Raw genomic sequence first — 17,239 nt, 5'->3', positions numbered from 1 at the left:
CTATAACCCTTCAAAAATATTTTTTACATGGAATCTTGGCTTAGACAAATATTGGATTAAAAAAAGGAAGCAATTGAGTTTTACCCTGTGATACAATTGGCAGGCTGTCAAGTGGCCAAGCTGGTCTTAAGACCTAGTGTACAACCAGCTGAAAAGGCCACCAGCAGGCTATGTCACTTCCTGGGGCCTGGAGCAAAATAAATAGACCAAATTTGATAGGATACATAGAATCACCTGGGATGCCAAAGAGTGGGCCATGCCAAAATCAATTAAATTGGAATATCTAGAGATATCCCTAAGCACTGATACTTCCTAAAAAAAACCTTTTAAATATTATTCTTATTCCCCTACAATTCTTTATTCTTTTCTCATTTCTTTCTTTCCTCTTCTTTCTGCTATTCCTCTCTGAGACCTAGGGAGACATTTATTTGGAAGATGTGATTGGTCCGTGCAGGAAGAAACCTTAACACCTGCTTTCACTCTGAAATGAGCCTCCTTCAAAATAGATAGGCATGGTAAGGGCAAAATTCATCAAAATCGTTGGGCCCCGTGATGCAGTACAGGGTTGTTCAATGGTTTATACATTGTGTGGACTTATGATCACACACAGCAAATTGCCCTTTAGGTAGTAGAATCTCTCAAGGCTGACCCTCAGAGAACTGAGAAGCTGATTGGATCTTCTCATCACGTCCTTTCCACCCCATGACACACGTGGGATGTTCACTGCTCTCTCCTCCCCTTCATTCTGATTCAAAAGGAAATGGCTCTCAACACATGCTTCTTATTCAAGCATTGATCACATTTTCCTGTGAACAAGATTTAATTCAAGCCAGGCATTTACTTTGGTTTAAAATACTGAATTGTAGGTTTTGTCCTCAATCTAAGGAACTTTGGACATCAATAACTACTGGAAGAGATTATTTCACTTGGTTTGGTTAGAGTAGGTTTGGGAGTCTCTTTTTTAGAAAACATGGGAAGGAAAAGGAAAGAGAGAGGAATAAGAAAGGAAAGATGTCAGAAGACCAGCCTCTAGCCTTTCTGCAGGAGACATTACTGTATCTCAACAGGAGAAGCCATAGAAAGGTCCAGTGAATAGGAACCAAATCTAGTAGTCTTGCCCCTTTGTCATTATGCTTCTCAGAACCTGGATCCAGTTCTGCTCCAGCAAAGGTTCCCTACTTCCTCAAGTTTTCTCTTTTTGCTCTTCCCCAAGACTTACAAATATTTGTTTTATGATTGTTTTAGTTTGTTCAGGATTTCACATATGTGGCATTGTTTCCAATAATATTTAGTCTCATGGTACCTGCCATTCTGGTGTATGTGTCTATGCTTTGTATATTACTTTTATTTCTGGTAATAGAATTTCTGGTAGTTGTTTCAAATAAATCCTCTCCTATAATGATGGTAGGCCTTCAACTTTATTCTTCTCAGTAGTTATTCCAGCTACTCTCTTCTCCCCTGTATAGTACCAGTATAAGTTATAAGGAATAACATGTTTTTCTGTCATACATTTAAACACGTAAAATTTATCAATTTTTTGAAATTCTGATACTCAGCATTTCTGCTCTGACTACAAACATATTTAGATATATTCAAAAGGCATTTTTTCTCATGCCTACTCGCATGTGTCTCCAACCTACTACTGTGGGAAGTAATTTAGACAGGTGCATTTCTCATGATCCGAACATCCACAAGGGGTTGATTCCTACTTTTTTCCACACATAAGGCCAAAGAACTAATGCCTCATTTAAGTAACTTTCCTACATTCCCTTAGCCTTTTTCCATTTGCTTTCTGAAAAGCAAATCACCATCCAATTCAAATATAATTATAACACAAATTAGCCAATGATGATAACTGAAAAATTAATCATAATGAAATGAAACTGTATAAATTGTTCCAGTCAGCTTTCATTGAGTTTCACATACCACTTTCAAAAATAGAAGTTAAATTGAAAATGTAATGTAAATCCCCTTCTAAATCAATTTGTCTTTTCCGTTAGCGCTCAATTCAAAAGTCATCCAACTTTCCACAGCAGAATACAGAAAACCTGCTTCCACGTTTATGTGGAAACACACTTGATTTACAACCTCAGTGAATTAGAGCCACCATTCTAAAGTACAAAGTTCACTATTGATAAGCTAACAGCTACATTAAGCAATACATAGTTCTTGAAAACCTCTTAACACTTAAATCACCCTTCAACCTCAAAACTTATCTGAGATTTCTTCCATAAATGTTATGTCTCCAATGTGATTTAGATATTTCTCTGATGAGCCATTAATGTGCAGGAAAGGAAATACAAATTGCTGTTTGGTTATTGTGCTAAAGTTCCCTGGAACTCCCAGCATTATTATACCCAGAATACATGATTTTTCAATCATGTAAATCTAGGGAAATATAGAGGTCCTATTTAGTCCGTCTTGGAGAGAGGCCCCATGTTACTCAACATCAAGGGGAGGAGTTCCTATGATGTGCTAAAAACCTCCTTGTAACAAAATGTCAGCTGAGTGAGCTTGGTTTGATATACAGGAAGCTGTCCATGACTATGGCATTGGCAGGTTGCTATAGCAACTAAAACAAAGGAAATTTTGAAAAGTCATCTTTTCCACAGCCAAAAACCAACACTCAAAAACAAAAAGAACTGTATTATTCCCAAACTGAAACTTTCATTCATTTGTAGTAAATCTCTGAATTAAAATGAGCATTATTCATTTCAAGTTTATAAAAACAGATTTTCCTCTCTCTACACATTAACAATGAGAACTGAAAGTTCTAGCAATGCACATTTACTTGTACAACAGTGTTGTAGTAATTACATTAAATCTACTTTAACAACAACAGGTGGGAAAAAAAAACAACATAAATCAAGCCTAATAGTTTGTTCTCAGATTCCTCTAAAGTTTGGATCTGAAATAGTAATAAACACTGCCTTTGTGATTCCATTTCATACAGTACTAGAGCAAACCATGAACTTCCCCGATGCCAATGCTAATAAATCTCTCTTCCAGGGACAGGGGAATTTTCTGATCATTGGCTACATTTCAACAAACTAGGAAACAGATTCAAGTTAGGGACAGTTGTAGACCACACTAGATATTTTTTAAATATTTTTTGAATTGAATAGAATTCACTTCAAGCAATCTATAAAATTTTCAACCTACAGAGTGCTCTTGCCGGCCGAGCCATGCCTCTGGATGGAAGAAACATTCCTCCAAGGTCTGCTCTTACCACCTTCTCTCCCAAGAGGAAAACAGATTAGAAAAACAGCAGCCCTCAAAAGCAGTTGCCTGGCTCTGTTTCTGGCTTTCCATTCCCTGCATTTACCATCATATCCTATTCCTGTATATGGTATGTGGATTTGGCTGAGTTAATACAATAAAATGAAATGGAATAACCAGGGGCAAAAATCTTCTACTATTTTAATTTAGTCACAACTATGCTTTCACATATTTGTCAAGTTTACCACACATAATGCAATGGGATAAATATGTTCATAAAATCAGGCTGGCAATATTTTATGTAATCCTTCACTATAGTAAAGAGCTTTGGCGTAAATGGAAAAAATGTATTATTACAACTTAGTTATCAATTAACTATAGTTAATCATCTCACTTCCCTCCTCAAGAAATGGAAAATAGTAATTTTTAAAATTTATTTTACTACCCGTGTATCTCCCTTAGAGGTAACTTCTGATCAAATAAGTGGGGGAAGGGAGGCACATACTCACACATGCATACAAGTTGGTAGATTTTCTATACTACTTTTACAAAGCTATAAAATCATAAACAATTCTGCTATACACCTGACCCAGAAAAATCACAGCCTAATAGAATGTGTGCTGTTAAATTAAAATGTGTACTTTGCTTTCTAAAGATTGTTAATGTATTTTCTTAGCAAAAATGCCCAATTTTTAACTCCCAAAATATCTTGACTGAGTATGAATACATTGTTTTAAAATAAGAAAATGCAGAAGAATATCAGAAGGCTAAATGGTACAAGAATAAAACTATTAAAGTATTTCCAAAATATTCCTTATAAGGGAGAAACTTTCACAAACATGGATAATCCACAATCATTCTGGAAAAAACAAAAGCTCAAAAGTTTATCCTTTAAAAAGTCCTATAAACAATCTATGTTGAAAGCCTTTGGGAAGCACATGATAAAGAGAACTTCAGAAGATCAAAACAGAAGAACAAACTTGTCAGAAATTCTGGATGTTGCTCCAGATACAAAGATCACATGCTTTACTGTTTCGATTAAGTCTCTGTAATTAAGGCAATTTCCATTTTCTACCTCTTACTATTTTCAAAACTTTAGTGTAGCTAATCAATATCTCTGAAATACATACAAAAGCTGTATTTTTAGATATCATCTAAACTGAATGTCATTTCCTCCTGATGATTATACATATATAATTCATGCCTACTCACATGCATCTCCAACCTACTACTGTGGGAAGTAATTTAGACAGGTGCATTTCTCATAATCCGAACATCAGCGAGAAGTTGATTCCTACTTTTTTCCACACACAAGGCCAAAGAACTAATGCCTCATTTCAGTAACTTTCCTACATTCCCTTAGCCCTTTTCAATTTCCATATATATATATGATATTTTACAGTTCCCCAGAAGTTTCACTTACAGTCTCCCATTTGATCTCCACAGTAAATCTGGGAGGCAGGGGGACTGATGAGTAAACTGAGGCTTAGAAGGGTTAAGGGACCATTTCAAGGTTACATGATTGAGTACCCAAACCAGGACTCTTCTGGTAATCAGTATTTTACACACTGGTATTTAATCTTTCATTTAAATCCTCTTTTAAAAATAAATTTCATGGACTATTAAAATTAGGCTCTTGATTACTACTAGAGATAGAATTGATTAGAATTTTTTTGTTTATTTTTAATGCTTGACTAAATCTTGTAGTTTTAATGAATATTGCCTAATGTGGGCTTTGTCCCTGTTAATTATAATATCTACAATCCCCCAAACTCCTCGATCCCCCAAATTTGACAGATATTTTACCAAAAGTCACTATGACTTCACATCACAAAAGATGCTTTAGATTCATTTTCTTCCTATAATTATGTTAAGTGAAGCATATAAAAGATGGTGATGACAAGAAAGAATCAAGGGCCTGACTTCTTATTTAGGCCCCCAACTATGGTAGTGACTCATTATTGTAACCATCCATTGATAGTTCTTTTTAACATCACAACATTCTAACTGCGGTTAAGTTAAATTTGTATTTTCTCTCTTACCCAACTTACATTGCAGTTGTGGTGAGTTAAATGTAAGCCACCATTATATTTCAAAGGATTCTAAGAAATATGAAGCCCTCTGACAATGAAGTCTAGAAACCAAGGACATACCTCCAGTTCTGTTAACTTCAAACTTCTACACAGAACTGAATTTTAGAGGTCATTTAGAAAACAAACAAAGCAGAAACCTGGATCCTCATATTTCTCAAGCTAAATGCTTTTTTGCATAATGAATGAGAAGAGACTCAGAGTCTGCAAAGGGTTCCTGTCTGCTCCTAAGTGATGGAAGTGGTTTCATTACCCAAATCCTTTTTTATCCCACAGATGTTTGCCAACGTCCTTTGTCACTCTGAATATCACACACCTATTCTCCATTTACCCAGCCCATGGCATTAAGAACATAGTTGTATGTCCTTATACACTCAGCTCCCCATACACCTTTTCCTGATCAAATTTAGTTTTTTTACAGTTGCTTATATTCTACATTTCTGAATAAGAGGCACTTTTATAGTTACTTACTTTTCAGTACAAGTTTCTTTTAGGAGGAAGGACAGTACATTTCTAGATTTGATTCTCTGCAAACATTTTATCTTCCTAAATGCAATCACAAACTTGGGGATTTCTAGAAAACATGTCAGTAATTACCTTCGAGGGTCATTCCTTCGCCATAAAGGGCATCTCCAGCCCCGGATGCATACAAGGCCGTCACAGATAAGGCGTATTGTGTCCCTTCATTTAATCCTCTCAGCACAGTACTGGTTGTATCTCCTCTCACAGTGACCTCTTGAGTTTCACCCCCTGCCGCTGGGATGTATGTGACGAGATACTGTTTCACTTTCCCTGGTGCTCGAGTCCAAGATAATTTCATAGTTGATGTTGTAGGGTCAGAAACTCTTAAGTCTCTTGGGGTCCCTCTAACTTCATTAAAAAACAATAACATCAAAATTAATTATTTAATAAAATAATTTGAAAAACACTTTATTGCTTTTCAGTGTGTGTGTGTGTGTGTGTGTGTGTGTGTGTGTGGATATGTGTGTATGCATGCTGCATCAAATTTATATCCTAAGTGATATTACAGCAATTGTAGACAAGCCAACAGAGCTTCAGCATTTCTAAACTAAGCCTTATGTGTTAGTAGAAACAAAGCAAAAGGTACTCAATTCCTCTTCAGTGTTTACACAGTATCTTCCGTGTTACTATCTTTGACATTAAAAACTACAATCTTCTCCGAAAGTGGAACAAAGCACTATGAATTGCAAATATGCTGATCAGTATCACAATGTAGGTTTAATACCTCTGAGAAATAAAAAGAAATCCTCAATAAAAAGGATTCGTTGGCCTAATGCTATGAACTTCTAAATGTAATAGCCAGGAAATACACTGATGTGATAAAAGTGATAAATGATCGAATGCTATCCCTAGAAAAAAACTTAAGAGAGGAAACAGCTCTAATGAGGCCTTGTCTTGGGTGAAACTCAGGGGCTGTCTATCCCTTTGCAATTATGATGTTTAGCATTTCATGACTTCCCTGGTAGAATGGTCATGTCATCTCTGGGGGGGTCCCAAAGCACCTAAACCTGCAATACTCTCCACTGGACACACAACAGCTAGCCATTTTTACTCTAGAAAACAGAAAGATGAAGAGCCCCTGAAAAGAGTCCTTTTATGGAACAAAAGGCCCTAGACCCCCAACTAGAAAGAGAAAGAGGAAAGCAGTGATTTCCCAAAGAGCAGAGAGGAGGAATAAAGCAGATGGAAAGAGAAAGGGTCTCTGCAGGAAAGGCTATTTAGCTAGGTTCCCCTGGGAGGGTCGTAGTGATGCAGGTGGAGCTGGGATGGATATTCCTAATGAGTGTCTGCCTCAGATTCACTGCTTATCAGCAACATGACTTGGAGCTATTATTCAGTATCCTTAGCCTTGATTTCCTTATAAAGAGGGATAATAATATTAACAATTCCCTTGAATCTATGCATGGATTAAATGAGATAAGCTATTTGAACAAACCTGACAGAAATAAGTCCTCAATAATTGTTCATTATTGCTAATATGTTGTTGTGGTTGTTGTTGTTTTTATTTTTTTAACTTTCAAGATAGGGAGTAAAGTTAAAATTAGGAATGCCTTAGTTTTTCTCAATGAAATAAATATTAAACATTAGTAATTTGCAACAAATATCAGAATGTATCCTGGGAGCCTAACCATCCCACATAAATAAAAAAAGGTTAATATTTTAAAATCTTCCTGAAGAAGCAATAATTAGTCTGTTTCAATGGTGCATAGCAGTTTGATTTTTAATCCCTAGTCTTCCTTCAATTTATATGAGAGCATTTAATAATATTATTTTAAAAGAATATTTAGACCATATAACAGCATTTGTGTTCTATTGACACAAATGCTATCATAAGCAAGTTAAAAATTTGAGTAACTCAAGTCTAAAAGGACTATAATCTAAGATACTCAGATAACTGGGACTAAGTGTCTCATGGCCTGTAGTGTCTGGATAGCTGACTACAGTATCCCTTGAGGTCTAAGATTTGGGTTGTTACCATATGGTCAGCATATTTCCTCTACCTTCTTCAGTGGCTGCGTTTCCAGTCAACGGGGAGCCAGGTCCTGAGAAATATTCAGGAATTACAGATACTTCATATTTTGTGTCTGGAGTCAGGTTCTCGAGCGTTATCCTCCTCTGATTGGCAGGGGTGGTAACTTCTTTGCTTTCTCCACTAGCAACTGGTTTATATATAATTCGGTACCTTAAAACTCTCCCTGGAGCTTGAGTCCAGGTGATTTTAAAGCTGTCTGTAGTTTCATCTGTCACTTTTAGGTTTCGAGGTGCTCCTTTTACTGAAATTTTAAAAAAAAAAGTTTATTTTACATTAAAAAACACAAAACTAAGCTCCTGATCACTAAATTATAGCATTTCTCTAAACAAATTCAAAAGCAGTTGTTTGTCAAACATCCTGGTACAGTATTCTCTCAGCCAGATATTAACTAGATGCTGCAACAACAAATAATCCACCAATGTACAGAAAGAAACTATGTATGGTTAATTTTTTAATCAAGTAAAGAGGCACATAATAATAAACTTTTAAAATCATAAATACCCTATTAAATGGTAAATTCATACTGACATAAATTTCAAGAATAAAAATAATTCATTTCTCGAAATATAGGTAGCCAAAGTTTTCTAACTAGATTTTCTCAGGAAAGCAGGAAAATAATACCCAGTTCTACCATATTTACCCACTTGAATGAACTGTTTTATCCAGTCAGCTCCATGTTTAACTTTTCTATCTATGTAGTCATTTGACTTGGAAAATAATTAGACTATACATGTGTTGGACCAAATACATCATATTTAATGAATGCTAGCTGGATCTAAATCTTGAGGTCAAATTGCAATGTGGGTAATGTCCATAGACTCACAATCTTAAATGGGATTTTCATTAAGCCTAAATGAGAATGTCATTTGGCTTTATAGTTAATAAACATGTTTAAATTACTTATTCATTTAAGGGGCAAATTGTCTGTTTGGCCTACACATTCAAGAAAGATGAGCTAACGGTCTTTTCAATCCACTGGAGTGAAAGCACAGTGCAGTTCATCTGCACTTATCTCACATATAATTAGAAGTTTATCTAAATGGCCAACACATCAGTAGATCACTTCAGGGAGAAGGAAACTGTATCCCTTAAGGCAAGCAATGGGAGTTGGCAGACTGACACTCATGACTCATTTTAGATGGCAAGAAAAAAGACAAAACTAGCCAGAACAAATGAGGCAGATAAACTGATGAGTTTGAATACGGTAGTTCCCTCCAGCCCCCACCTCTGTGTAACCACAGGGGTTACATTCCAGGATGTCCAGAGGAAGCCTGAAACCATGAATAGCACTGACCCTTAAATACACTATGTTTTTCCTATACATACCTATAAAGAAGCCTAATTGATAAATTAAACTCATTAAGAGATTAACAACAATACCTATTAAAAATAGAATAATTATAACAATATACTATAACAAACATTATGTGAATATGGTCTCTCTCTTTCTCTCTCTCTCTCAAAATATTTTATTGTACTGTACTCACCCTTCTCATTATGATGTGATATGATACAATGCCTATGTGATGAGATAAAATGAGGTGAATGACGTGGGCATTATAAGCTTTGCGTTAGGCTACCTTTGACCTTCTAACAATAGTCAGAAGGAAAATCATCTGCTCCTGGACTGTGGTTGATGGTAGGCAATGGAAACCATGGAAAGTGAAGCTGCAAATCAAGGGGAACTACTATACTCGTTTTGAAGCTGAATGTGTAATTTTGAGCCTCAGATTACCCAACAGAAAAAAAAATGACAATCTGTAGGATTATTGAGGTTGTTAAAAAAAGATAATCCATGGAAAACAATTACCATAGTACCTGACACATAAGCTAGAGCTCAGTAATTGGTAGTTTTTGTTTTGTTTTTAGATTTTATTTATTTAGCCATGACAGACAGAGAGAGAGAAAGGCAGAGGGAGAAGCAGGCTCCACGCAAAGAGCCGGATATGAGACTCAATCCCAGGACAACGGGATCATGCCCTGAGCCAAAGGCTGACACTCAACCGCTGAGCCACCCAGGTGTCCTAGTAATTGGTAGTTTAACAAAGGTACTGAAATCCGAAACATCCTTATTGACTAAAGAAAGTTTAGGTCTCAGATTTCACTCAGACAATAGAATTGGAAATGTATTAGCAAATTTTGTTGTTGAAATGCAATGAGCAAAAACTAGAGCATATATGAATGCAGTTGGCTCTACTCAAAAACCCTCTGGACTTAAATTTCTTCTTGAAACATATATCCATCTGCCATCCCAAAGTGCTGAAGGAATAGGGCCAGGCTCATTAGGCAACAATAGGGGCATGATAGAGAAAGCTTCAGGAAATCAGAAATACTGGGGCGCCTGAGTGGCTCAGTCAGTTAAGCATCTGACTCTTGGTTTCAGCTCAGGTCTGATCTCAGGGTCTTGAGATCAAGCCCTTCATTGGGCTCTGCACTCAGCTGGGAGTCTGCTTGAAGATTCTCTACCTCTGTCCCACCTTCCACTCAATTAGATAAATAAATCTCTCAAATAAATAAATAAATCTTAAAAAAGAAAGAAAGAAAGAAAATCAGAAATATCAAAGTATGAACTTCTAAGTTATTCAACACAAAAATTCTAAGAAAAGAAGTCAACTTAGGCCATTATTTTATTTGCTGGCCTTCAGGTAGAAATATACCCAAACCACGCACAAAAAGAAAAGATCCATCTTACTTAAAAACTTTTTCAGAGAAAAAAAGATTCTCTAGCTTTTTTTTCATATACCAATATATGCCTTCTCTGTTAACAAATACTTCTTTGTAACTATCTTAATTTCCTAGTGCATCTGTTTCCGCTTCTTCACCTATCCCCTGTAAAAATAGGAAACAACTGACATGTCTTTTACTATTTGTGATATTTATCTTGAAGAGTAATTGCCTTCTCATAATCAAGTTCCTTGGTATCCTTATTTTTTTTTTAAGATTTTTATTTATTTGTTCATGAGAGACACAGAGAGAGGCAGAGACACAGGCAGAAGGAGAAGCAGGCTCCATGCAAGGAGCCCGATGTGGGACTTGATCCCGGAACTCCAGGATCACGCCCTGAGACAAAGGTAGACGCTCAATGGCTGAGCCACCCAGGCATCCCTCCTTGGTACGCTTTAAATGTCAAATGTATTGAAATGTATCTGAAAATACTCCATTCTATCCGGTAAAGAGGACATATCTAAAAAATTCTGCTTAAAACATTTGGTAAAATTTGTATACTCATGTTCTCAACAGCATTATTTACAATAGCTAAGAGGTGGAAGCAACCTAAGTGTCTGTCCATGGGTGAGTGGATAATCAAAATATGGCATATACATGTAATGGAATATCTTTCAGCCATAAGGAAAAAGGATATTCTGACACATGCTACAACATGAATGAACCTTGAGGACATTATGCTAAGTGAAATAAGCCAGATACAAAAGGTCAAATACAATATGATTCTACTTCTATGAGGTGCCTAGAATAGTCAAATTCATAGACACAGAAAATAGAATGGTGGCTACCAGGAGCAGTAGGGAGAGTAACAGAAAGTTATTCTTAATGAGTATAGTTTCAGTTTTGCAAGATGAAAAAAGTTTTGGAGACAGATGGTGTAAATGGTAGCATAATAATATGAATGTATTAAATGCCACTGAAATGTATACTTAAAATGGTTGAAATGGTAATTTTATGTTATGTATTTTTTTACAATTTTTAAAAAGAAAAACATTATGGTACGCCTGCGTGGCTCAGCAGTTGAGCATCTGCCTTCAGTTCAGGGCATGATCCTGGAGTTCCAGGATTGAGTTCCACATCAGGCTCCCTGCATGGAGCCTGCTTCTCCCTCTGCCTATGTCTCTGCCTCTCTCCTTCTGTCTCTCTCATGGAAAAATAAATAAAATTTTTTAAAAATTTTGATAATATATTTGCCATCAAATCCGTAGATAAAGTAAACAAAGTTCAGAAGTATCTGAACATAACACTGCTGAAATATGGGACAGAAAAATCTGGTTAAGCAGTATTCCGAGTTAATTTCATAATTATTAACAGTTCTTTTATCTCTAAATCTCACATTCATCAAAATAAACCCAAGGTTTTTTGTATAAAAGTTTTTTCACTCTTTAAAAAGATGTATGAATAGCTGTAATTTACAGGTGCTGAATCTTATAAAGGTATTTACCATCTCTATAGAAGAGATGGTTATTTCAAACTGCTACTTGTTTCTACAATTAATTTCCGGTTTTTAGAAAACAGGGTCAGAAACCCCATCTCACCTTCCACAGTGGTCTCCTCTCCAGTTAAGGGAACACTGAAGCCATCCTCATACTCTGCAGTCACATTAACTAAGTACAGGGTCTCTGGCTTCAGGTTGTTGAGAACAACGCTGGTACTTGACGCTGGCTCTACCACCGTGACCTCATCATCTCCAGTAGCTTCCTTGTAGGTGATGTGGTATGAGAAAACATTTTCTCCAGCAGGAGACCAGTTAGCTTTGAAACTGTAAGAAGTTGTCTCAGAAAAACTAAGATCCTTTGGAGGCACATAAGCTATTAAAAAAAAAAAGGATAGAGATAAAAATTGTTAAATCTATAAAGCAAAAATGGACCTAATGACTACGTTTCTGAAATGGCTTATGTTCACTGGGGGAACAGTTAATGAGACAAATACACTGAGCAAGTATTCCACACATGACCACTAAGAGAAGGCCTCTCACTTACAGCCCTCCAAGGAGGTCCTGATCATTTATTTGGCTTGACCATTCATAATACTGTTACACTGTTTAAATTACTAATTAAAATGAATTTGAATTGGGTTTCTAAACAAAAAGCAGTAATGGAATGGTCCTGCCCACAACTGGAATATTTAAACAGTAACAGACCTAAGGTGAACAGCAATATAATCCTTAGCAATCAGATATTAATTTTTGGTGGTAGACAGATATTTCAAAGTAATGATTAAGGAATTCTTCCTAACAAAAGAATATTCACTAGCTGAGTCATAGGAAGAACCAATGTTCAAGGCACACTGCTCTTCTCAATGAACAAATGATCAAATTGGAACGACAACAGTGTAACATTATTAACAAACTAGAGTGCTACCTATGAACTCGAGACAACTAGAAGTGATAGTAAGTGTTATGGCACTGGAACAGTTAAAGAAGACTTGGTGAAAGAGATAGGACTTTTAACTGAATGTTAACAAATAGAACTTGAACAAATGAAGAAAAGAGGTAAGGAATTCTAGCTGTGAGGAATGATGCCCAAAATTGGTCCAGGGAAGGGAATGCATAAGAAAAATTCAATGGTCTAGGACTATGTTCTCATCACCTTCAATCCAAAGGACTTAGCTCACCATCTAGCACATAGTAAACACTCAACTAGAGGTCATTGAATTGAATACGACAAATAGGTGTGATAAAGCTGGAGCTCAGCCCTGCTTAAGGATCTAGGATCAAAAACATCTCATGACTCATGGTAAATAGCTTTTTCACCAATAAATACATGACCCATACCCAGGAGAAAGTCATATCTCAGAGCTAAATAAACCAAACTCAATAGATTTCTATAAGACAGAAAAATTGCTTTTTCCTTTATGCAAAAAAGAATTGGAAAAGCACGTTATCCACAATTTTAGAACCAAAATTGAACACTTTGTTCATTAAGAGATCATTTTGGCTCTACAAAGTCTACTAACCTTTTTTCTTTATAGCTGCCAATTCTTGCTCAATTCTAAGGCAGATAGACTGTGTGAGTTCAAAAGATATTCTCTGAAAAGCATCAAAATCTTCCACTGTGAACACATGGGTCTCAGCAGGAGGAGAGGCAATAGCTTCTAACTCTGAGCGGACAGCATCCTTCACACCAACTGCAAAGATTTCCACATCTGAATTCCTTAGTTTTATAGCAGGATCTCTGAAAGCATCTGAAGATTTCCCGTCAGTGATAAGAATCATGACCTTTGGTACGTTGCCTCTTGAACCCTTGCTAGGCACAAATATTTTCTCTCTGACATAAGTCATTGCTTTCCCAGTGTTTGTAGATCCTCCTCTGTAGGGGAAGGTGTTTATTGCTTCAATTATATCTTCCACTTTGGTAAATTTTTTCAAAGTGAACTCAGTATGAGGATCCCGGCTGTACTGGACAAGACTTATCTGTACCCTATTTGGTGAAATCTCAAAACTTTTTACGAGAACTTCCAGAAAGGCTCTAACTTTAACAAAGTTTGCAATCCCGATGCTATAGGAACCATCAACCAAAAACACAATATCGGCTTTTATATCCACACCACGTGAGCATTCTGTTAAAAGAAGAAAAGCCCATTAAAGTTCAACAAATATAAGTTAATCATTAAAATACAGATATCTGGTTTTCTTAGTAAGCACACTTATTTAAAAGAAAACTAATCCAAATATTTTGTTTATTTTTTTTAAAGATTTTATTTATTTATTCATGATAGGCATAGAGAGAGAGAGATAGAGAGGCAGAGACACAGGCAGAGGGAGAAGCAGGCACCATGCCAGGAGCCTGACGTGGGACTCGATCCGGGGACTCCAGGATCACGCCCTAGACCAAAGGCAGGCGCCAAGCCACCAAGCCACCCAGGGATCCCCCCAAATATTTTGTTTAAAACTAAACCTGAACCAGTGAAGCCTACTGTCAAATGGATAGACCCTATTATTAACTTACCCACTTGAACTTTCATTGGCTGAGTCTTCTCCATTATTGAAACAGGTTCACTGGATGTGAGTCCCTTCATAGCAGAAATACTGATCTGGTATTCTGTGTCTGCTGAGAGGTCACGAACACTGAGCGTGGTGGTCTGAGGCCCCACACTAAGAGCATGCTGTCGGCTTCCAGCGGTCATTGGTGTAAGGAGGACTTTATAACCAGTTACTGAGCTAGGAGATGGACTCCAACTTAGCTTAATATATTTTGATGAGACTTCCGTAGCAATCAAATTTGAAGGAGGTTCAATAACTACAAAATAACAGCAGAACAGTGATTGAAAACAATGAGATGCAGGGGTGCCTGGCCGGCTCAGTTGGAGGAGCATGTGACTCTTGATCGATCTCAGGGTCATGTTCCAGCCCCACATTGGGTGTAGGTATTACTTAAATAAATAAATAAATAAATAAATAAATAAATAAATAAATAAACTATAAAAAAAAAACAGTGAGATGCAACCCTTAGGTTTGGACATTCAATTTTCCTCAAATTAATCATAAATTTTTTAAAAAATCATAAATTAATCAAGAAGAGTTGCCTAATCCCAGCTCTCCACTTCTACCCTTACCTATCCAAAACCAAAGAGATTCAGTGCCTGATTTTTAGGCAGGGAGCTGAGAAAATTAGGGGAAATGAAAGTCATTGGAAGAAATTAATAATAAGATGTCTAATGCCTAATTCTCTGAGACCAAGATTTCCATTCTGGTTTGGTATTTTACTCATTGTCTTTATTCTCAGGTACCAAAGTAGGCACTTGATAATTGTTTGTTAAACCAATGACTTACTCAATTCTTTTTCTCTTTTAATATTATGAAGACTTAAATATAATCCTTAAAAGACCCTTTATAATGCATAAAGAAAGATAAAGGATTCAGCAGTTCTTAACAATTCTTATAATTTTAGACGATCTTATTCCTACTTATTTCAAGCCAAGAAAAAAATTTCAACTATGTTCATAATGCCACCAGGAATGACACAATGTTTTACAACATGTATACTGACATGGAAATATCGATCATCTGAAACATTTCTGTTTTTTTTTAAGATTTTATTTACTTATTCATGATAGAGAAGAGAGGGAGAGAGAGAGAGAGAGAGAGAGAAAGAGAGGCAGAGACACAGGCAGAGGGAGAAGCAGGCTCCATGCCGGGAGTCCAACGTGGGACTCGATCTCGGGACTCCAGGATCATGCCCCAGGCCAAAGGCAGGTGCCAAACTGCTGAGCCACCCAGGGATCCCCAACATTTCTATTCTTACGCAGTGTAGAATATAATCATGTACTTAACAGAAAACATAAAGTATTTTAAGATATTTCAGATCAAATTTTCACACTTTAACATTTGTCAGTGGGATCAACTTCCCAGAATAAAAAGTTCCATTTTATTTTCATCTCATCCTGCAAGAAGTGGATGATAAAACAGGCACAAGTTTCCTCATGGCCTCCTCAAAAAGGCAATCATATATAGTGCATAAAAATGATGTCTAAAAAGTAAGAAGTAGGGATCCCTGGGTGGTGCAGCGGTTTAGCGCCTGCCTCTGGCCCAGGGCGCGATCCTGGAGACCCGGGATCGAATCCCACGTCGGGCTCCCGGTGCATGGAGCCTGCTTCTCCCTCTGCCTATGTCTCTGCCTCTCTCTCTCTCTCTCTCTCTCTCATCATAAATAAATAAAAATGTTAACAAAAAATAAATAAATAAATAAATAAAAAGTAAGAAGTAATGGGGGACAGGGGGAAGCAACACATGTACCAACTGGATCTTTGGTCAAACTTTTGAGTGATGCAAAGACACTACAGAGACTACCAGTCCCAGGCTATGCCAGTAAGAAAGAGAGGCCCTGAGAAACAGCATGAACACCTGCAATGCAGGCCCGAGCATCATACAAACAGAGTTCACACAGTGGCAGGACGGACATTTGGTCTCCCCTCACATGTGCACCAGGGAAGACAGGTAAGCATTAGAAAGTTTAAAAGACTAAGTAAAGAGAGGTTAATCAGGGAAAGGTGGGGTAAGGAGATCAATTTTGTAATAACACAGAGCAAAAGAATCAGACATTAGGCAGTAAAACAAAGAGAAAACCTTGGAGCCCATGAAGTAATGAGAAGGGGTTCTGAAACAGAATCAGAGCCAGTGAACATTGCCAAAATACTTGGGGTTTGGAGATTAAAGAGTTTATATGACTGAAGATGCAGCTATTTAGAACTTATCTTTAATCACTCGTCAAATCTCAGACTAAGAGGAGAACAATCATGGAAATTGTGACTTCTTAATACCCAAAAGGATGTTTATGAAATGTTTTCTGAAATGTCTTTTCCTTCTTCCAAGTATTTAGAAGCAATAATTGATAAAAATGGGAAAATTTTCCAGATGTGGAAGGATCAAACTGTCTGATCTTGGAAATATTCTTTAAAGTTTTGAGGACATGCAGAGAATGATGATAGAAAACCCTTTTGCTTCACCATTTAATAGAAGTAGTGTTCTTACTAGTTTGCGTGGCCAAATGCTAGAAGACATGTCTCCCCAGCCTATCAGTGTTTACACTGGAGTGTAAAATCATCAAAGCCAGTGCCTGAGTAGCCTAATTATGGACACTCAACAGGCATAAGATGGTCATAGAGAGAAAGAACAAGTCAAACTTCCCCCATAGAAGATTTTTAAGAAATT

At 36.8% G+C, this 17,239-nt stretch overlaps 1 protein-coding gene across 4 annotated transcripts in view; it reads right to left on the bottom strand.

Annotated features, from left to right (window-relative positions):
- Positions 1–17,239, bottom strand: part of COL12A1 (collagen type XII alpha 1 chain) — a 116,569-nt gene that overhangs the window by 82,484 nt on the left and 16,846 nt on the right. For 3 of the 4 annotated variants that reach the window (XM_041762257.1, XM_041762277.1, XM_041762267.1), the window contains 5 exons: positions 14,538–14,828; positions 13,546–14,148; positions 12,126–12,398; positions 7,832–8,104; positions 5,907–6,179 (listed from right to left, as the gene is read on the bottom strand). The exons of the other annotated variant lie outside the window; for it this stretch is intronic. In XM_041762257.1, the coding sequence (XP_041618191.1) occupies positions 5,907–6,179; positions 7,832–8,104; positions 12,126–12,398; positions 13,546–14,148; positions 14,538–14,828 (1,713 nt within the window). The remainder of the gene's footprint in view (positions 1–5,906; positions 6,180–7,831; positions 8,105–12,125; positions 12,399–13,545; positions 14,149–14,537; positions 14,829–17,239) is intronic. 4 annotated transcript variants of the gene reach the window in all.

The sequence above is a fragment of the Vulpes lagopus genome, chromosome 1, assembly GCF_018345385.1.
Source record: "Vulpes lagopus strain Blue_001 chromosome 1, ASM1834538v1, whole genome shotgun sequence".
In the NCBI taxonomy this organism is placed as follows: domain Eukaryota; kingdom Metazoa; phylum Chordata; class Mammalia; order Carnivora; family Canidae; genus Vulpes; species Vulpes lagopus.
The sequence above is the reverse complement of the archived record's forward strand: the minus strand, read 5'-3'. Positions and strand labels throughout refer to the sequence as shown.